The sequence below is a fragment of the Ischnura elegans genome, chromosome 5 (genome assembly GCF_921293095.1).
Source record: "Ischnura elegans chromosome 5, ioIscEleg1.1, whole genome shotgun sequence".
Taxonomy (NCBI): domain Eukaryota; kingdom Metazoa; phylum Arthropoda; class Insecta; order Odonata; family Coenagrionidae; genus Ischnura; species Ischnura elegans.
In genome coordinates this window covers 64,072,752-64,096,203 of record NC_060250.1, presented here as the reverse complement: position 1 = coordinate 64,096,203, position 23,452 = coordinate 64,072,752, and the positions used below count along the sequence as shown (strand labels likewise).

The following is a 23,452-nucleotide window of genomic DNA, read 5'->3' as shown; positions in this document are numbered from 1 at the left end:
CGTTACCGCGAACAGTTAATTTCGTTGGAAATATCTGATTTAAGTGTATTGAGGGAGGGTGTTTGTTAGCAGCTGCCACCGTACTGATTTGCGTATTCATCGAAAGGGCTTCGATCTTTGTTGGTTATTCCGATCTTGCGCTGTTTTCACCATCATATTTGCATCCTCACCCTCAAGGTTGAGTGAACAGCCGCTGTCGTTGGATGCTGTTGCCTTGTTGAATGTCAAATTTACGAAGCAGCAAATGCTTTGGGCTGAAGCATCAACTGAAAACTTCTGAGTTGGCACGTTTATATTGTTTCTACAGTTGGAACGGATGCAGGCAAGCCCCTAATGAATATAAAAATAATATTTATTATTAGTTCCATTAAAAGATACTGCATGTATCTTGTTGACGCACCAAAATATGAAATATTATGTGGTTATAGTGAAGGTTTTTATGAGCTGACTATTCATTTTTTTTCATTTCCTTATTGTTTATAATAATTGGGGCCCAGGTTCCCTAATCCTTAACTCTCTGATTTAGAATGCAGGTTTTTGTTTATGAATGGAAGTGTATCGTTACCTTTAAATGTTATTGTCCTGCCGGTTTCCTCCAGGTAGTTATCTAGTTTAAGCTTACCTGTGCTAGCTTAGAATTGAATTCCGCGATTAATGAGTTTTGCTTGTACAATTACAATTCTATTAAACTATTAGTATAGGTGTTTGAAGTATTTTTCTGAAAGCGGCATGGAATTTCAGGCTATCTTTGTAGCATTGAAATAATTTTTCGAGTTTGTTTTTGAATATGACGATAAGTTCACGTTTTTGATAAATACTGGCGTCAGTTTATCTGCCGGACAATTTTTCTTCTTTTCTACTGCATATACCACTCTTTCGTAGAAGACGTGACGATGATGTTTTTTCATCATGATTATGCGATTTTTATGCTTAGAATCGAAAGATTGCACATACTGCTTAATTCATAATATGTTGTGGAGTTTTAAAATGATGAATGATTTTTACTTTTCCAATGTATAGATGTTCAACTTTTGCTATTGTCATCCATGCCTTTACTCCCGGTCTTTACTATTTTGACTTCAAAGTTTAAGTTCCCAATGTAGAATGATCCCTATAAAAGTGTACTAGGTACTTTTAATTAGCCACACTGTCTGCTTCATAATTAATAGAATTGGTTTTCGGTGAAATTATCAGAAACAATTTACTTAAAGTTTTTCAATCTAGGAACAAAAATTCGGGCGTAATGGAGTTTCTTGGTAATATTTTTGAACGCTAAAAAGCTCGCCGTCCGAGAGATTAAGAAAATATTCTTTTGAGATGCCCCGTTTCAGTTTTTGAAACTCATTTCCGTCTTCAGATGGGAAATATTTATTTTCATGGAATGCCCCTAGGCAATTTTTTTCTCGACTGACCTTTCAGCTGTACACTTTGGGATTATGGAAATTAGAAGTGAATTTTTTCACAGAAAGTTTCGCAGTCTTCGGGTTGACATCCTCCGAGAGCTCGAAAGGTGTAATGACTGACAAATTATTTTGGATAATAATGTCATGGTATACTCTTTTTGAAGTTCTATGCATAATATATTAAAAAAATTGTGGGAATTGCCATGTTGTTGATTTATAGTTTGGTAGTGGAACAATGAACACATGCCGATGGTGCCATGAGCGTAGTGCAGAACTCAGTTTGCGGCAGACATGACTAGAGATTGGAGCTCATCTTCTAAATGACCATAATCAGGCAGAATTAATCTTACTCTACTATTTTAGGTATAGCTTATGTAAAAAGTGTCATATAAGGGTAGGAATTCTCCATATGAATCCGAGGAAATCGAAAGTTTTTAGCTCTCTGCAAAATAGTTGAAAGCATGTATAAATGGGTAGGCCGAAAAATGACTTTTATTCAGGATCAAATCTGCCCCACGCGGTTAAGTTGCGAACTTATACAAGGGTCTCAAGTAGTATATAAACCGCAAATACGGCTTCCAAAAGGCAAAATGTGAAATACCATACGCAGCCAACGGGTTTTGTGAGCTCAAATTTTTTTATCATTCTCACCCATCGTAAAATCATAAAATCCTTTAGATAAACTTTAAACTTCGTCTTCATAAATCACCACATTTTAAATGTTATATTCATCATTGGTTTTTGGTAAAACGAGCTGAATGTTAGTTATTTTTTATCCATAGGTGTTCGTCTCGAAATTCAGCCTGAATTTCCGCAAAAGTAAAACCTAAGGGCCCGGGAGGCAGTGGTTGACAATATCAGATTTTGAAAAAAAATTCTAATCTGAGACCCTGATATAAGTTCGCAACTTTCCCGCAAAGGGAAAATTTTATCCTGAAAAAAGTAAATTTTCGACCCACCCTAATTTATAGATCTCTGCCGAGAGATGTTTAAAGTTACGCATAAATGAACCGAAAGTACCTACTTCTACACACTGTACATATTTGCTTTCTTTTTATTCTGGCTCCTTCCATCTCTCCCATCATTGAAATGAAGGTCAATTTCTTAGGTTTATCATCATCAAATTTCTTTAATATGAATCTACCCATGTACCTCCGTAATTACCCAGGCACTAGTTTTAGACCGATTCCTTCCGTTATTGGGCGCTGTTTTTGGTCTTCAAGCGGCCCATCCAAAGTGCTTAGATTTTACTCGTTCGTCAGGACTACGCAACTTTACCGAAACTGCCGGGACCATGAGTTCCCGAACTGAGAAACTGGCCGCAAATGTATGCTCGACCTGAGCATCTAAGTAGCGTTACAAGCTTCTCTAGTCGCTGTCCGAACTAACCAGCAAGTTTTAAGTTCACGTAGGAGTTAGTTTTATAGTCCATAGCCACCGCAATCCTCAGCATCTTGAGTGGAAAACCCCACTTCCGAGTCGGGCTTGACTTACCTGTTCGGATTAACCATCCTTGCTCAGAAGGGACAAGTTGCGTAGTTTGTTTTTTTTGGATTACGTAAGCCTTCCTAGATCTTTCCTCAACGCGAGAAATCCGCTCAGCTCCGATGTGACCGTAGCGAGCGGAGGCGGGGAGGGCTTAATCTTCTATGACGACTAGGGCTGAGATTGACGTTCATCATCATTTATATTCTCAGCGGTAACGCAAGATTTTTCGACGTAGCAGATTATTCATTATAGTATACATTGATTGGTGCGATGAAATTCAGTTTCTCTTTGGATTAGTGATATTAAGTGATTTAAGTCGTGAATAGTAATGATACAAACAGCTGTACCAATTCTCCACACTTTTTAATTTGCTCAATCGGTTCCAAAGTTTTCACATCATTGTCAAGAGCTGAGCAAGCGTCGAAAATCAATCTGATTTGTAGTCGTTGATTTCATAACGGGACAAGTCCATTCAGCTAAGCTATTTCAACAAACTATCTTCGAAGCTGCCGAATCCATCACTTCAAATTATCTCCGTTAAATATATTGTACACTTTGTATTATAAATACTTGGAAAAAATCGAAGCCAAAAGCATAGTAGTCCCAATAATGTGCCAAAAGCTGTTCGTCGAAAATCTCACAACAAACTTACTCCGCTGCGTATCTTCGAAGCTGCCGAAGCCATCACTTCAAATTTTCCCTATAAGAATATATGCTACACTATACATTATCAATACTTGGAACAATCAAAGCAACAAATATATTAGCCCTTATTATTCGCAAAAAACAAAATCACACCCGCCTGACCGACTGAGGTCTGCAAACAAGGGTCACTACACCCTAGCTACTGGCGTCAATGGGTTGCATTGCCTTGAAAGAAGGCAAGGGACCCCTTTGTTATATACAAGGAGCGACAGAAGAAGATATTCTGGTCGGCGGTGGTGACGGAGATAATTTCAACTCCATCGTGTATCTCTCATATAATTTACAAAATTAAAAATAGTGTTTGAAAGGGCCTCATGGATATAGCCTTGGGCCTTTTTTCATCTAATTCCGGCCCTAACTTAATCTCTTTTTTTACTCAGCTGTAATGATGTCTATATTAATGAATTATAGTGCTGACAAATGTGCACTCTTTATTCTGAGGGCATTTAAAGGTGATCGCATAGGTTTTAAATGAGTAAACTGTCGCGGAAAAAGAAAGAATCACATCGGTAGATAGCGATCGATGCGTCCTTTCGCCATTCGCCATTCTTGAAAATCACAGCGCGGGGAGGAATCAGAATGTATCTCCAATAGCAAGGGAACTCCGCTAAAAGAGGCTCAATAAAATGGCAGTTGAGCGATGTATCTTTCGCCGTTTCTTGCGCATACTATTCGGTGGCGCCAGTAATATCTCGTTCATTGTGACTTTCGCCATTAACCGTTGTAGAAGTGGTATTCTTTAGTTGACAATCGTCTCGCATTCTTTAAATGTATGGTTTATATGATTTATTGACCGAGTTACACATTAAAACCGTGTTTTAATTAATTGAAAGTAGGTATTTAAAAAGTATAGTTTAAAAGTGGATATTTATATATTCAGTTTTGCGGGTCGGTTCGGATTTGAACCTTTGGTTATGTGAGCAGAACTCTTCGGCTGACCGTCACCTCCCTGAAATTTCTATACTCATTTACTAATAAAACATTATTATGTTTGTTCATTAGTGATATTGGGAGAATTTCTCCTTGTTTTTGTTTTAGGGTCTTAGTTTCACTCTTTTCAGAATAGTGTAATTTTAATTTTACTATCATTTTGAATGCAGTGGTTTTTAGTGGACAATCGTCTCGCTTTCTTTAAATGTATGATTTATATGATTCGGTGAGTCAGTTACGCGGTATCCCTGTGTATCTCTTTTGTAGCGCCGCAAGTAGCGATTTTTAAGTCTGATTTAAATCCGTGCAGAGTGACACAGAAATTACCATGGCGGACTTGAGAATTCTCCACTGTGATATTCCTGTCCGGTAGAGTACGAAAGGCCAGCTAAGCCGATCCTCAGTAGTTTACTTGCTAAGCTATCTTCATGGAGTGGGTGTCTCATATTGAGTGAGTGGCCACAAACCTACGGTTTTGAGCGAAAAATCCACAGAGGAAAAAAAAACCGATTCGGTCAAGGCGAATGATTTTTTTCTGAGTGAGGGAACTTATTTTCTCTGCTAGTTTCTTATTTTGAACGTATATTCTTCCTGGAAGACACTGGTTAAAGGATAAATGAATAATTAAGACTTCAATGCGATTCGATTGAATTTGAATTTAAAAGAACATAAAATGAGAAAGTATTGTTGCTGATATTACAGAAATAAATATGTTTGGTCGCCAATCAACGAGGTCAAAACATTAGCGATAAAGAACGAAACAGAACAAAACTGAAAATTTCAAATGACAACAATTTTTCGCACAATTTGTGCACTGCGGGTGACTCTATTAAGTGTATCACCGTGGCTAGGCCCGGTATAGCACTTAAATACGGTTTTGAGGGTCGGTTCGGTTTTGAACCTTTGGTTTTGTATACAGACCTCTTCGGCAGACCGTCGCACTCCCATAAAACTTCCTTTTTCTGTGGGTCACATGTGTTTTTGTTTGATGCGGAATATGCGTCGGAGGGGCTTGCCTTGAAAAATGCCGGAAGGGGACGATGACGGTGTTAATGAAACCGCCTTAGGTGCGGTGTACATGTAAGAGAGACTTAAAAGGGAGATCTTAAAACATTTCGCTCGTAGCATGCGCTAAGCATTTGGCGGGAAAAATAGAGCAAATGCGCGTTGTGGAATGCATCCATTATTCAGGAACCTCTCCCGCCGACACCGGCAGCCTGCATTTGACTTATGCTTCGGATTAACATGCCTCCGGACGTCTCCGCTTGAAATATGGATATAAGTTTGCCCGCTAAGTGACGTTGCATCTTTTTTCCGCTCGCTTAGAATACCTCTTAAAATTTATAGCCCTGGAGTGCAACATTTCCCTTGCAAGCTTTTGAAAGTGTTTTTCGGTGGAGGAAAAATTATTTTACGTCCCTTGTATGTCATATTTCTCCACCAAGTGCGATGCAATTTTCCGTTATGTATTACGGTCAATCACTTATCGAAAGTCAACACATTCCATTTTATGACTTAAATTATTCATGTATGATCGTGGCAATCAATTTTTGGTTCATTAATGAGAAGCATAATCGTCGTGAGAAAGGGAATTTCTTCGAGTTGTTTAACATCTAAGTTTTTACGCTTTCCCGGTGAGTTGCAGTGATGGAATCTCCTCGGGTTCTACACCGGGTGAGTAAATAAACGTTGTCTCACTATATTTATTTCAGTAAATAAGTGAATATAATTCCGTTATAAATTTATCAGCCCGTTTCATAGCTCGAGAAGAGGTCATGAATCCAAGTTTTTGTTTTTCATTTTCTTAGCAAGATGCCTTTTATCTTTGTCTCACAAATGGAAAAGATGATTTGAAGACTAGATTCATCCTAGAGTATCAATTACGCTGGATGTTACGCTGTAAAAAGTATAGGAAAATTCATTAAGAATAATTGGCAGTATAATTGACCATGTTTTTTTGTCGCTTTATCCTATTACAAACTTTGTACAATGTTAGATTTAAAAATGAATAATGGAATAAATACGACAGAAATCATTATAATATGCGGCTATTGTGATATTGATTATTGCTGTATTTTGCGAAACTTTGTTTAGAGTGGAGTAAGCATTGTGCACAATCACTGAATTATTCGTGGAAATGAGTAATCCCCGTTTATTTCCAGGGATTTTAATTTAATGGGCGTATTGGTACTTTAGAACACGTTTTAAATATTCCTTCTCGTAGGTAATGAGATTACCAACTTTAGAACGTACTCAGTAAAGTGTTAATTTGTTACATTCGCTTTAGTTGTTTTGAGTAACTGTGTTTCGATATTTCATGTTACAAACAGGAAGATGAAATAGCGAAACCGTGGCCTTATGGTTACGTTTTCCTATTAATTGACGATAGTAATATTCAAACACTATCAAGTTGATGATTGGCTGCGTTCAGGTTCTCTCCCGCGCCTGATCGTCTCAGGCGACGACATGTTTCGCAAACTTTGCAGTTTGCTTCTTCAGGTCCGAAGTCACTTGAGAGAACCTGAAAGCAACCACTCATCGACACCACTCCGCGGAAACCTTTCCAAAATTCTTAAGTTATTACTCGTGGTATTTATAAAAATAAAAAAATTCAATTCATTGCACCTACCTGCCTAATTACAACGCCCAACCCGCAATAATAGCTGTAGGTTTGTTGTACAATATAATTAAACCTTTTTTCGTAGTTATAATAATCTCATTTATTTAAAAATGATTTTGGGAAGGTGCCTTCCGCATAGTACTTAAATAACAATCACTTACCCCAGCCAATGATGACGTAGACCCTCAGTTTGATGTTCTCCACCGTGAATGTCTCCACCACTAGCATGTACAGGTACAGTCCTATAAAAAAAGGTGCAAATATTTGAAGTCACTACGTTGTTTATTAAATCAGTGTTCGCTATTCAAGCTTTTACTCGATTATTTGATGCTTCATTATCCTCTCTGAGTGATTAAATTCCCGAAAATTCAAAGTCAAAAATATGTGTACTATAATTTAAATATTATTTTTATTAATCTGTTGTGATGACAGCTGTTCAATAAAAAGTTTGGTATTTCAAGGTTAACCTCTGATAAATTTTGCTAAGCCCTGATGAAAATATCCCTGAGGGAAGAAAGATGCTCGCGAATTACCAGCCATGTCGATAAAAATGGGGAAATATGAAAGACGGAATTTAGATAGATCTGTTACAGTTCCGTGAGCCCAGCTTTTTCGAGTATCGGAAAAAAAACACGGCGCTGTCGTTGGATTCATGTGGAGATAAGGTTCCATGAAGACTTTTCGGCCTTAGTTCTTTGGAAGGCCTCCAGCTGTACAACGTTCCCCATACTCTTAGCCTAGTGGCGGGAAGGGGATCTCGCTGTAATCCTTCTTGGTAAGGGCACGATGCTATGAGGAAAAGAAGCGAAATCCAGGATTAACGATTTAAGCCCAGAGTAGTTTCATGTTTGGAATTTTTATCCTTGAGAAAAATCATTTCAAAACAGGGAAGAGCCACCATTTCCAAATAACTATTGCTACAAACCAGAATTCACCATTATTACTTAGTTACATATACAGGTACTACAAATAAATAGCAATAGCTGTCATGCTATTTTAACCCCATATCGCCAAATTAAAGTGTTTTTCTAACCAATTTTATGTAGGTTTTACTCTATGATAAATCGTATACTAACTAAGGAGTCCGCAATTGTTTAGCTGTCTCAGTAAAGTTGCAAAAAGGTTCCTTTTCCACTTCTGTTAATGGGATAACTTCACTGATAAGGCGCCTTGGGAGGAGGTTATATCTTGCTAATTTAATACACCCAAGTAATTGAATACTGTAAAATTAGCAGTTTTTACTCGATTTGATGACAGTACGAGACCATGATGATAAACATATTATAGTTCCGACATGAATGATAAAATGGGAAAGATATTATTCCTCCGCTCGTGGTTCGTTGATTTTTTTACCATTTTGGGGAATCTGTCCATTTCTCGCTTAAACATTCTTTCTGAGCGTTATAATAAACCAGAGGTTTAATAAATTTACTACGCGAATTCGCGACTTGGGCGTTTTTTTTAAATTCTAAACTTATAAGAGGATGGTTGAATGAGGAGGATTAGCTTTCTCCTTGTAACCTATCTTTGTCTTCCATCTACCGATTTATTTTAACGAATTGCGGTATGAGGTCTGAGTGAACGACCCCAATTTATTTTCTATATTAAAACATTGCCGATTCTTATGTATTAGGGCGTTAACCTCCACCATCATGCTAACATCTTACCTGTCTCTGGAGTAGTTGTAAACCTAGAGCATATGTGAGTGAGGGGTTTAAGAACGTTTACAAAACGACGGCTGACTGTCAGAGAGATCCCCTGTCCTCGGGTTCAATAGCTGGGAAAACCTCCCTTGACCGTTATGAGGTCGAGGGATATCATTCAACTCACCGCTTGAAACTTTCCGGCTTCCCCATTTTAGTAAGAGCTCTTTTCGGCCGTTTTCCTTTTGCATTTCACGTTTGTGAGGTTATTCGAAGATGAAGAATAGTCTTACTCCCTTCCCAGTTTTACGGGTGGATAGAAAGAAGAAATATCTCGCTTGAAATCCTTAAAGGGGCTTGTTTGCATGCCCGCGTTGCCCACGGCGAAGAGCGGGCGCGGAGAAGCGTTATTAAAAATCCCTGCGGAAGAATCCTCGACCCCTGTTTGGTTGGATTCGCCTAAGACCTTTAGACGTGTCTTGTAGGATATTTTAAGCTGAAAGCTTCGAAAAGTTACGACATGTCGCCAAGGTTGGTGAAGTACGAAGAACGTTCTATGATCAGAGATACTCCTCATCAAATACTTGATCTTGGTCGTCTCATATTGTATGTTTAATTGAATTGAATGTTTGCGAAATAATATATTTTAACCGTTAGGTGTGTCGATATCACGTTCTCTGCTGTCTCATTACAAGCTTATTAAAATGATTTCAACGTTATATTAACATTTATCATGTTTTTTATACATTTTTCTTTTTTAATCGATTTATTTGATTTCCTAGTGACCAGTGCAATAGGTAGTTATTTTGTCACAGTAGGACTAATAGATCAATGATGAAATATGTAATTCAAACTTTATACTTCACGACCCCTTATTATATATATATATATATATATATATATATATATATATATATATATATATATATATATATATATAATGTAGATTAACGTGATGGAGTAATACAGTGCATACAATATTTTTTGAAATGAGGGAGAGTTAATAGGATTGTTGGAATTCATCTGTGTCTTCAGCTTTAAACGCTGGTTACCGTCCAATTGGCCATTAAAAAAGCTGAGGGCGGCGTTACACCGAAATGTTCACTATTAAAGCCTTGTGGAATGCTATTTTAATCTTTTATCCTAATATTATAGTCATTCTCTGGCATTTCTCGTCAAAATTTCATCTAACGTGTCTGATTTATTGATTGTTTTATTTAATAATTTTTGACATAATCCTGTGGAAACTGAACTGATTTAGTACACACAATGTACAAACAAACTAAACATTTAGATAGTGGATTATATCAAGTAACTCGCTTTGCTCGCTGGGGGGGCTCTACCCCCCCTAGGTCCCCCTAAAAAGGCCTGCGACCTGTTATGCTCACTGTGGGAGGTCTTACACTTTTTGTTTGCTACTTGTTACTTAAGGATCGTTTACTTTTAAACTGGCTAGCTTAGGTATAAGCAATATTTCGACTTTCACGTAAAACGAGCGCATGGTACGTAGGCTGCAATATGAATGTAAATATTTATATAGAGAAAAGTTTTTCTGAGGGGCTATAAAAGTAAAATAAATTTCTACGAGTTTCTGTAACTTATTCATTTCCAATAAAAAAAACGTTGAGACCACGTTCCACTGTAACACCCAATGCACACGTAATATCATAACATAACGACTTTACGAATTACAATGAAAAACACGTTTATTAATTATTTTCCACAAAACTCAACCAAATTATTGATATACGAATAAGATGTAACAGCTGTTCCCCTTCGTAAGCGAATTACGTAGGGACTGAATATCAATATCTAGAAACAAATGCGCCTTAGCATGAATTGGGGCTAGTATGACGAATTTTATCGAAATATTATTGATCGTGATCGCAAATGATTTCACTTCAGAAATACCTGTATTTAAAGTTTTAATGAATCGGGATACACAAATATCTCAGATTTAATAATCAACGCGATGCGCAATAAATCTGGTGAGTAACGGATTACAGCCTTTGGTGTACAAGACATTGTGAATGTCAAGATTTCGATAATTTTCACAGTTGAATAACTTAGTCACTCAAGGAAACGTGATTTTCGCAAGACAAATAATTGAATAAGAAATACCTTTATTTGCACTTATCTTCTATATTGTATTTTTCACTGCCTATTCACTCCTACAGCTCACGGATAATATTGTACATTAAAAAGGGCATTAACGGAAAAAAGAACGTAAACAAAAATAAGTTATCACCATCACAAAAAATGAAAATAAAATCATTTTTACCTACCTATATTATGTAAGACTTGTTTAAAAGTCTTTCTACTACAATCGTGTATCGCCAACAAGATACGAACTATAGTCAACAGCACGAATCATATTTCTAAATTGGCATTTAGTGCACTTGTTAACTTTGAAATTAATAACCACCACACTTTCGATGTAATATAGCAAAAACAACAACTAATTTCCTACCTTATACTTCTCCGCTTTTCATTTGAATGCGCTTTGATTTAAATAGATGTTTGTTCTTGCGGAAAGAAGACGCAAAGAAATAGACACTTCAAATATTACTTTCTTAATTTCCTTCCTTATATTTATCAGTTTTTTGTTTTAATTCCTTTATCTTCTTTCCCAATTTAGCTCCTCTTGTTTGCATAAACAAATATGTTGCTATGATTGTTCGTTTGTATGACTGCCGCGCCGCCATTGGAATTTGGTGGCCATTTTTTTAACTAACCCCCATGCTCAATTTTATATGAATAGACAGATAAATAATTGTAAACTTAGTGTTTTCATAATTTTTCCTGGGGTTTCAGACAATTTTAGAGGGGGTCTTCATTAGACTTTTTGCCGTATCTCGTCTCGTTCACCCCAAACATTTGTATGAGTGAGTGAATGAATGAATGAATGAGTGGTCGTTAAGGGGCTTTATGATATATAGATTTAAAGTGAAGCTACTTTTTCTTTCAAATTCTAATATGCCACCCACGGAATAAAGTGTGTTCAAGCCTTTTTTTTTCGCTATGGTTCTAAATGTACACTGAAACCAGTACGATGAAAACCAGTACGCTGTCCAGAATTTTCACTTCTTGTGGTAAGATTGACTTTTTTCATTGGTTTCCGTATTGTGGGGATCGAGTTAGTGTGCTGGCTAGAGTGTTGGCTTCCCACTCCATGGGCTCGATTTCTTATCCCGGTGGTTGCAGAGAATATTCAGAGATTTCCCGAATCCTGCTTGAATGATGTGTGAAGGGCAATTCAAGCGCGATACTCCGTCCGTCGGATGGGACGTTAACCGTAGTTCCCCGGCCAACGCCGAGTTTCTCTGCATCCTTCATCACCTACCCTTCCCATTATGGGGCAAATGATCTCAGTTGTCCGTCGCCTCCTCCAAATACCATGCCCGACCACCATTTAGCCCGGTAAAATTAGCCCAAAAAATAGGGGTAGGTACCCTTACATAAATTCCCAACAAGCTGAAAATTTACAGTAATGTTAGGAATACCATTCTTTGAAAATCCTGATAACTCCCTATCGATCCCGTGTGTGCAAAAAATTTTATTCAAGGTCAAAGGTCACAAACATGCGTTTTTTGGCCAAACGTTTAGTCTAACGATAAAACTTGTTAGTACCAAAATTGTAGAAAAGGAAATTATCTAAAAAATAGTTATGTACTTTTCTCTCTACGATTTACCGTTTATGAGAAAAAGCCTTTCGAAAGTTAGCCAGAGCTGCATTCTCCATAATGTGGATCTCTATATTGTTGCGCTCTCCGAACATTATTGAACTGCTCCTGCTAATATTCGAATGGATTTTCCTCAGAATTGGTAAACCGTACAGAAACAGCACACACAATTTTGTAGATAAGTTTCTGGTCCACAATTTGATCTGAACAATATTTGTCGTAAAATTTATTTCTCACACGGGATCGATGGGGACTTTTCAGGATTTCATCAGAGTGATAATAGTAACGTTCCTGTAAATTTTCAGCTTGCTGGGAATTTATGCAAGGGTCGATGTCTATTTTGAACGGGCTAATTGGTTTCCAAATCTTATCGTTATTCCTATTGTTTGGCGAAAGATAGGTTACGGAGGCAATAATTTATTCCTGGTACGCGATGTGAAAAGCAAACCCTCTAATAACCTCAGTTTGGAAAAATAATGTGAAAATTAAGATTAAAAACATGTAAAAATGAGGGCTATGCAAAGGAAATAGAATGACAGTAGAAAATGAGATAACTTGCAAGAGAATGCCATTTGCGTGGAAAAGTTACGGTGCTGGTTTTTCTGATTTATTCAAGGTGACGCTTTATGTTTTGTTAATTAACTTTATTATTCAAAATTACGGCTTCTGTTATTTTACTTTTCCTTTAAGTATAGCTTTGAATAATACCCACCTGGGCGATATGAATGAAGGATGATCTCGAACGTAGTATTTTTTATGTTTGATTTCTTGGTGATTATGTTAAGATGGATGGATTTATGTAGAAAATGTGAGTAAAAAGGTTTAATCAAGCAATTAAATCTTTGGGAAGAAATTTTATTCGATTCTTTTACTGCATGTGTCGAAGTATCTCCATTCCGTGGTGATTATAGTAGCAGTTATAGCGGTGTAACTATTCGAAGATTGGTGTTGAGATATCAATACTTTTATGATATAAGAAACATAAATTTTATGATGCAAGAATTTTTTGGTGAAACATCGTGTTTACGGTTTAAACTTTTAAAATTGAAAGTTCTCGAGAAATTATTCGCTGTTACCGATGTAATAATTGTTTTTCTTAAATTACCTGCTTGTGTGCGAGTAAGTATTTCGCAATTGTATGTAAACATAGGCCAGAGATTTGGTTTTAGTTTGACATGAAATGTAAGCTTTTCAGTTGTAAACCATTGGTAAAATTGTTATTTATACTCTACCTCCAAATTTTTGTAGTTTTTTGGCTCAACCTTCTCTTTGCTAAAGCTATAAGGGAAAGATGTTAGAGGAATATTATGCCGTTCCATATTTTTTCCCTTCTTGGCTGCATATGTGTTTGCCTAATCTAACTCGTGTTTTTCCGTCTCCGCATATATTTTTTCATACGCTTTCGGAATATCTTTTGTTCATTTTGGCGATACTTAGTTACGTGAACACGGCCACCGTGAGCTGAACAGGTTTTCCGTTGCAAAATTAGCGCAAATATTGTGCTAACTCATGCGAAGCAAAAGCGGGAATCTGGTAATGCTTATCATGTCGCCCTTCCGAGCCGTGACACATGATGAAGATTTAGGTGGTAATGTAAATTTTTTCACAAGGAATTATTCAACTTGCGAGCCACACGGTTAGCACATAAACTATTCTAACTTTCTCTACACGAACGCAGGTAACGAACGACCCTCCAGCTAGAACATGCATATCACAGCATGTAAAACTACTCTTGTACTGGGCACATTGAAATGAATAATGCCGAATGGCGGAGGATTACATTGTTTTTAAAATCATCGTCGATGCTCTGGGCATAATATTGTAGTGTGAAATCTCCAGTGTGTGGATTTATGGAACATACTATATTCAGCGAGTATCATTGTATATGTAGGCTCGGTGGAGATTAAAATAGTAATAAAATACCGAAAGTACCATCCTTGCATTTACAGTTTGTTACTTTTTTTCTCACCATCCCCGAAGGTTTAACTTGAAAAATCATGCTCTTTAATTCTATACGCAACAATTGATGCATAGCATTGTGACTTATAGAGTAGGGTTTCATTTTGTGAATAAATTGGTAAGAAATCTTCATTCAGAAAACTTGACCACGACCACACTAAAAAAGTAAATATATGTTGATTTGCGTAACCAGCTTGATGCTAATAATACCGATCTACGTTTTAAGTTAAATAGAGATTAGGGCTGAGTCTCGAGGCACCAATAAAAGAATCTCTCATCGTAAGGTGTTAGGCAAAATTCGTTTGGCTATGGGTCGTACTTGAAAGTAGTTTTTGCGGCATTATTATTGAGAATTAAATTTTACATGATGGTGAATTGACGAATCTTCTAAATGATTATGAAAACGCTCAATAACTTTGAGTATTAATGTTGCCATGGAGGAAAAATAATTAAGTTGCTGTTAATTTTTGACGGGGAAGTAAAGAAAACGAAAGTTCATAATTTTTGTGCGTCAAATATTAGGGGAAAACATAAAGAAAGAAACATAATTAACCGTAAGTAGCGGTCAGAAAAATTATTCAATCGCGAATACGACAGAATGAATAATTTTAAGTCAAGGAATTGTTTCGTATATATGTCTTTTGTTCTTGGCTTCTTTTTTATTATTATAAATACGAGTCTTGAGGTGTTGGTCCTTTAACCTTCGGTCAGGCACAATGGATCTGATAGGCACAGCACGAGTGTTTTTTTTTCATTTCTCCGTGCCACTATGCGGCATAGACTCATGGCGCTTATAGTAGCCGTTCGTTTTGACATGGTCTATGCAGCCTTTTGCTTTTCACATTTATGCCGACAGATCAGTGGCGGATTATTTAGTATAGTAACACAGAATAATGGCACAATATAGCAAAATAAAAGCAATTTTAGCTAAAGAAGTTGGATAAATAAAAAACACTGATCTTAAAAAAATCACATGCTAAAAACATTACACATAATTATACTTAATAGCGTAAAGAGCATGTTAAATCGCATCTTGCTGGATCGGTCCGGGGCCGTATGACGGTGTGTGAAGTGCTATATGCATAGCACATAAGACAATATTTAAGTGTATGACTACACTTATAATGGCACTTTAAACGTTAAAGGTGGACCATTTAGCCATGCTAAGAGTTAATAATGCTTTTTCAAATCTGTGCCTGTCAACCACCTTGAACCTGAAGTCAGCAATTCCAGTATTGCGCCTGACGGGAAGTTAATATAACTAGTAATTAATTTTCCATTTGAAAAGCTTATTGAATGAAAAGTTGAGAGGTAAAATAAATACAAAAACTGGTCAAGTATTAAAACTTAATTTTACAGTACCAAAATATCTAATTAAACATTTGAAATAATAGCTAGATTGAAACATTTTACAACAAATTAAGAAAATGTCTCATATATAACAATATGACGTATAATTTGTATAGTTGTTTAGCTTGTTAGTTTTATGATATAATCTTATACTTATATTTACAACAATTTTGATTTAATAGATTACAATATATTATGCTTATATATAAACTACCTATGTCAGTTCTTTTATCACATTTTTTGTGTATTTGCATGTAAAAAAAATTCTTTAAATAATATCATTTATAAGTCACATTACGTATCTAAAATTTCGGTGCTGTGAAAATCGGAAATGTGGCTTTTACTAATTGTATGACTAGGTCCCGCAAAGGAATTAATGCTGTTTTGAAAAATGATTTTTGTTGTAAAATACTTTTAGGGGCTGAGATGACTGTAATCTGTAACGGTACTACAAAATGTTTTATGTTCTAAATTGCGTGTCATATTTTTAGGGGTTATTGATTTAAGTTTCGTATATAAAAGTTAAGATATTATTTAAAATATTTTGATTCTTATGAGCTATTTGTAGTATTTTTTAACTATCATTTCAGATAACGATTTTTTGCAATTGGGTACTTCCTGATTATGGGGAATTGGATGGTTTGATTTGATGGATCAGTTTTTTTAGTGAATTTCGAGTATGTTGACATAAATTGTTTTTAGAGTAAAGAATGGAATGAAATAGTTGTTTGGGAGAGACATTTTTCAAAAGTGTTTTCGAGTCTTTGCTCGTCTCCTTTCTTTGGTGAAAAACTTTTTTTCTTGTATTTAAAGCTCTAAATTTGAGTGCTTTCGCTGAATTTATTTTGTATTTTAATGGGTGATGAATTTGGAAATTAAACAATTTGGTTTTCTTGTAAATTTCTATCATCCATCAATATATAGAAATGGATCCATCAGGATTTATTTTATTCAGCATATCAAGCGAAGGAAGTTCATTATATTGTTCATATTCTTTTTTATATTGTATTTTGGGTGTAAGCTTTTTCATTGATCCAAAATAGTATTTTATAGCATTCATCCATGTCATCCGGTAGTGATAAGAGCTTAATCCCTTCCACTTCCATTTATTTCCTGAATATCGTGCACCTATCCTCAATTCATTTTTTCTGTGGTTCTTTTTTAAACGGAATGGTAGGAAATGAAATGATATTCTGTACCTTGTAATCAACATAGAACAGTGAAATAAAAAGTATTTATTAATTAATATTGTTCACGAACGAACCCTCTTCCCGTAAGAACATTGAGAACACAGCTATTGCATCTGGTATAAAATTCATCATTCCTTTCAATTCAATATTTCATGAAATGTGAGTTACTTATGTATGTTATTATGGATGTTTTAACATAGTTTAACTTTCAAAATATTTATATCGTTCCCCCTAAATAGTGCTACAATTATGAAAATCTGATGACGAGCTACACTCGAAAGTTCATGACGAGCTACAGCCTTCATTTCAGCGCACGGGGTTAACTCTTTGAGTGCCGGCTGCTAAATTAAAAACCCTTCTGAAAAATCCAGCCAATTTCGCTATATTTGTACATTTTTTAAAACATTAGCAATGGACTTTGCTCTTCTTTATGAATGAGTTGAATAACATTTATTGCTAATTTTTAAACATATAATTTAACAATGAAAACATACTTTTTTTGAAAAATAAAATAGTTGAAACAAATGCTGTACCGCCGTAACATGCCTAATAATTTTTTAAATACGCTAAATTTGAACAATTTAAAGCATGGAAATCATAAAAAAGCATTGTTACAAGCAAAGCATTATAAATCCTGGATGACAAAAAGGGTCAATGCATCCTCAGCGAACGGTCCATTGGCCCAAAGAATTTTCACACTAAGCGGCCTAAGATGAGGATGCCGGTAGCTACAGAGGACTTTTCGTCCTCAAGACATAAAGTGAACTCTTTTTCCATCGAGCAGTTGATTTTTAAAAAACAGAACCCCTAAGCAGTAAACTGGAAAAGTACCACGGGCGAAATATTACGGCTTCACGCATACAAAGCCAATTAAATGGAAAGACGTAATATTACGTAATATTACGTTGGCAATCCTCAGAAGGATTAGCAGGGCGTAATATTACGTCCGTGGCACGCAAAGTGTTAAGTATGCATTATATTTTCGACACGTCGGGATATATGCTTTCAAAAGAAAGGACCCAAACCTCAAGATTCATCTTTATAAAATATAGTATTTCACTGCTTGAAAATGTTTCTCCTCATTACATTTTCTTTGGCCCTTTTCTATAGATTTTAATTTTATTCGTGCTTACCGCCAGTGTAGCCCGTGGCACCAAACCTTGCCGAAACTCTCGATGGCATTTTTAACCAATGAGGATGCTTCATCGGAGTTACAGATGCTGTTCGTGACATTTATTCATCCTGCTGAGAATTCGAATCTCGTTACGCCTTAATGGCGGATGTACTATACAGTGTAATTATGGTTTTCTGTCAATAGTGCCCCCGCTGCTATAGAATTTCATTTTTGTATTGAATAGATTTTGACTCTCTTTATCTGAGAATTCCTTTCAGTCCCAGAGCGAATGTGATTTTCCACCCGTGAATGGTTCCTTTCTTACGCAAATATCATTGAAAACATAAATTTTCAACTAATATGAGGTGCTAAGGGATGTTTAGTGCAGGAAGGACTTGACTTAGTAATCTTTGAGTAAGCTAGATAGTTCTGGTAATTAGATTCGTCAATTATCTGGTGTTATTAAATTACTTTTAGGCTCATGATCGAGAAAATATTACGTGAAGCAGACGAAACGGCTACAAATTACGTTAGTTACATAGCTAATTTCTCGCATATCTCGTTTCAATGGGATAGTCAGGTATTTTGTTCGGGGGAAAGGGGTGAGTCCAAAACCAGGGGGAACATATTTTAAAGATGGGGTACTAATAAAAGGGTTTTAAACTAATTTGAACCCTTTTCATAATCGAGAAACTTTATTTTTCAAAGAAATCTTTTTTCAATTTCAGCCCACTGTGAGGCGTGTTCAAGCCTTGTATTAAAGGTATATTATGATATAGGTATATTAAAAGCAGATGTTTCTTTCCTCATGACAGCTCGCACCAATAGGATTTATGTTTTGCATTTTATATGCTTTACTTACCTTCTACAAACATCCAAAAGAAGTTGGTCAGGTGGAAATAATGAAGGAGGACCAGAAGTATGACACATGACGTCGTATTCGAATGAGCTGATATCTGGAAAAGAAAGAGTTAAAATATTATTTCACTTCGGTGAACCATGATTGTTTATCCTGATAAAAAGCATATCGTAGTGGAATTGATAAAAATGCTACTTCAATTAAGTAACCCGTGCGAAAATTTCGCACTTTCTCTTAGATTATATTTTTAATATTTTTACCTGATTATGTTACGTTTATTTGGCTTAGTTATGGATTTTTACGGATTTTTAATCCTTCTTTTGAAGTTTAGAATAAAAAGATGTACGGAGTCGATATATCTAGAGTGAGTAATCGACATGAAAAAGTCGAAACATTTAAGTCAAATTAATGGGTTGATTGTGAAATTTGAGATTGAGATTATATTCTTCGTCAGAAGCAGGCGATTAAAAGTTTGAAATGATATCGCATTTATCACTATAAGTGCAGTATTAATGGAGGTTATCCGGAATGACAAAAAAAGACCTTTCGGTAATAATGTATAGGATGATCGAGAGAGTATTAGTTAAGAAATATATTTAGAGTTTGGTGCAACCCCCTCAAGTTACTCCGTTGAGTGAAAATTTAAAACTTTGTGAATTATTTTATTTATTTGAAACGATGTCTGTAATATGCTTCTCTAATCAATTTGGGGTATTGTTGATTTGACTTAACTCGTGCCCTTGGATATTAACTCTGCATTTAGGGATGCATAAAGGAAATTGCTAAAATTGTTTTCGGAGGGAAAGGAAGAAAGGTAAGTTTGGGGTTTGGAATAATTTACGAGAAGGGCAGCGTGATTTGAGTCTGTGATTTGGTGGAACGGATATTGTTAATTTGTTAGGAAGTACTTTGCGAGTGGTTGATGGTATGTAAGAAGAATTAAACGTAAATCTATTAGATATTAAGCATAGCATATGAGGTGCATTCAACTTCTAATTCCTTCCATTGTTTTTCTCCAGACTTGAGACAAAGAGAAGCATGTGTATTGTTTTATAATGAGGGCACATTCTTTGTCAATATGTGACAGAGATGACTGAACTGTAGGATAGATAGAACTCCTTCGGAAATGCCTAGAATGGGAACTGTTTTAGATACGTGAAATAACGACGTTTTCCCTACACGAACAGCGTGCAATCATTCGTTTTCTGGATTTTCATGGTATGTAACCATTTGAAATTGATCGGCAGTGTGGATGTGTCGAAAGTGCGTTCATTAGTGCGACAGTTTAAAGAAGGCAGAACATCAATTGTCAACAAACCAATATAATCCAGGAGATTTTTCAGAGGTCAAAACAGGCTCCTAAAGTAGCCTTCGCCGTGGCCATGGTGTCGACATTGTAAAAAATGTGTACATTTTCAGGGAGATTACGTTGAGAAGTAATAACAGTTTCGTATTTTTCGGGTGAGTAGCCAGATAGAAAAAAAATCGGAGACCTTAGACCTTGAATGCCCTTCGTGGTGACGACATGAATCATTCCTTTACTTTAACGTTTCTTGAATAGTTCACTTTTAACTATACCACTAATTTATAATTAAAAGTGAAAAATCCAAGAAACCTTATAATGGAATGCCACACAGTTTAAGAATGAGTTTATGAGTTTCGTTCTTTATTAAAAGCTGAAGGGATGATTTCGAAATTATATTAATGGAATGGTAAGACATGCAAATATGGAATTAGTCTTTGCTATAGCCTTGGTGGTAAAATGTTTAAAAAAAGTAGAATATAACTTAGCGTCTTGACCTGCAGCGATGCTTCAAATTACACGCTAGATATGGGAGTTTAATTATAACCTAAAAGTTTTGGCTGGTGCTTCTTCTCTTAATACTGTATTCTTTCAACCTATATGTATACAATCCTGCTCTTGACTTGCAGTCTATTTCCGACCTAGGCCTCTGGGTGCTTAAACCTTCACGTGGGATTAACTGTGAATCGCTTTGTCTCAGCGCTGACTTCACTGAAGAGTTCCCTGCCTCTGGGCCTCTTCTGTTTCGTGAGCAATGAGAGTTTCCCAGTCACTCGGCATTTGCACCGTATCCTAGAAATCATTTATTCGCGTCAGTGGTTGCGTTTGCCTCGACATACGCTACTTGTATCACAGCTTGTTTTCAGTTTTACGCTGCTTGTTTTTGTTTTTACTTAACTAATCCTTCGTTGTTCAAAGAGTTCCGACGAGTTCCTGTCAAAATTGCGTCACTCACTGATTTAATAAAAACAAAAAGATCAATAAATATGTAGACCTAGTTCATGAGCAACGTTATTCATAGACTAGCTTAGAGACCATAAAATATCGTGATATATAGTACACCAGGGTATCTACTGGGCTTAAAGTTATGGTATCTTTGGGTAAAATATCACGTAATCAACAAACGGAACTGCAGTAATGCATCCTAATGCTTTTGCTCCTTTAATGTATTTAGGAAAAAATGACTAAATACGTTGGAAAAAAACTATCTGACCCTTCAATGAAAAAAATATAGTTATGAATAGGCTTCAGTTAATGAACTACTGTGCTGTTGCAAATATCAAAGAGAGAAACTTCGTTTAAAAGTTTTTTCACTGTCCTGAAATGATAAAAATCCTCACGCAACTTTCCTTATGTTCTTAATTTCGTCCATTGAGTAGAGTAAAACTTTTTCTTTTCGAGGTAGGTGCTAGTAATCGAAGAGAACCTTCGACATTGATAAGAGTAGGAATGTTAAAAAGTCAAAGCTCTCATATTGAAATGACGCTGATCCTCATGAATTTAACCGAAGGCTGTGCCTTTGATTTTCTCCATGCGTCTCGTCATTTACTTTTTTTTCTATGAAATCCCGTCTTCCTCCCCATTTTGTTTTAGCTGCGAGCAATATCCTCACACTCCCTTAAAAAGGATGACTCCATCATCCTTAATTATCCCTCAATAATTATCGCAAACATACCATCACGGAAACGATTTTTCAAAGTTCGAGTAGTCCTGAAAACATTTTTTGAATGTGCATCGTAATGACTCCGTCATAATTGCCTGTAATCAGTGGGGGATATGTATGAGGAAAATGAGCCACTTCGGATAGCATCTCTCTTTGGTCTTAACCGGGGGCGGTGGAATAGCGTAGGAGAAATAGCATCCAGCAGAAGGTTACGGATTGGAAGAACGACCCCTTAGGGCGGTTACCGTTGGATATCTCACCTGCAAAGCGAAAGTCATGATCCACATAAAGTCAGCCAGCATGTAGGTGGACATCAGGTTTGTATGGATCGTGTTGCGTAGGCATCGGAGATCCCTTTGTTTGCCATAGGCCCGGAGGTCATCATGGAACATGAAGAGAATGTATTTATTAGCTTCGGAACAGAACACGTTAATTAATGAAACATTTGTTTGTTTAACTAGTTTTACATCTTAACATTCGTTAAATTTATTTTTAATCATGCAAGATACACATACTCTGGGAGCTCTATGGACAAGTTATAGTGGAGTGATACCCTTTTTCTCATATTTTAATTACTTACATTGAAAGCAAATGCTTTCCCAATAAACACACACAAATATATAAATATATACATACACACGCACGCACTCTCACAAATTTCATTGCTGGCGAGAAAAAAGTTGACTCATTATTATAAGAACTTCCTTCTTATTTTTTGAGGTGTATTGGAGCGACATTACTGGGCTTCATAGTAATTTGCTTGAATAGTTAAAAATTGCTCAATTCAGTTGGAGATTCATTTGTTTTATACACTTGTTTGCCATTAAAATTATTGTAGCTCGTTGGGAAATGGAAATATCAATAAAGGCTAAACAATGGATTATATGTGATTAAAATCTTTGATTTCGACGGCTCTATAGGATCCAAATTTTAAAGTCGGCGGGAGTCATTACATCAGCAATTTTATAAAGTTTTTAATGTGTTGGCATTTGGGACTTGGGACATCGATTATAGATTATTAAGATAAGAGCTACTTTTTTCTAAACTTCTTTTTGGAGAGGCTCTTATTTTTACTGCTCACAACTTTTTGTACGCACTTAAGAAGCTTTGGGAGCCAATAGTATTATCTCTCAGCAAACTTCATTCAAGTCCCATAGTTTCATATCGCAGGTTTGACCCAGTTATGAAACTTGTCAAAATGCGGATTAGTGCTACATCATGGATCTACCTATAGTTTCTTGGCCATGCATTTTAAAGCCTTTTGCAAGATGATATCGTCGTTTTATGGCTGGAAAATCGGGTTATCTCCGTCTCCAGCGATATTCGAAAGCTATCAAGTGTCTGAAATTTGACCCAAGTTCATGAAATAACAGTGTAATTCGTACAGCATTAGTTCTAATAATTTTTACATGTTTTTTGTGGAAGTTTTTGTGATTTATCTAACCAGTTGTAGCCAGTGATATGTAATCAAGTTTTATTTTTCTATTTTAAGTCGTATGCATGTAAGCCCGAGCAGCAATGTGTTTCAATATTAATATAGTT

General features: G+C 36.0%; 1 protein-coding gene across 2 annotated transcripts in view; it reads right to left on the bottom strand.

Moving 5' to 3' along the window:
- The window catches only part of LOC124158979 (diuretic hormone receptor-like), a 532,792-nt gene that overhangs the window by 124,539 nt on the left and 384,801 nt on the right, over positions 1 to 23,452 (bottom strand). For both annotated transcript variants that reach the window (XM_046534429.1, XM_046534430.1), the window contains exons 5-7: positions 22,171 to 22,264; positions 18,948 to 19,041; positions 7,308 to 7,388 (exon numbers count right to left, since the gene is read on the bottom strand). In XM_046534429.1, the coding sequence (XP_046390385.1) occupies positions 7,308 to 7,388; positions 18,948 to 19,041; positions 22,171 to 22,264 (269 nt within the window). The remainder of the gene's footprint in view (positions 1 to 7,307; positions 7,389 to 18,947; positions 19,042 to 22,170; positions 22,265 to 23,452) is intronic.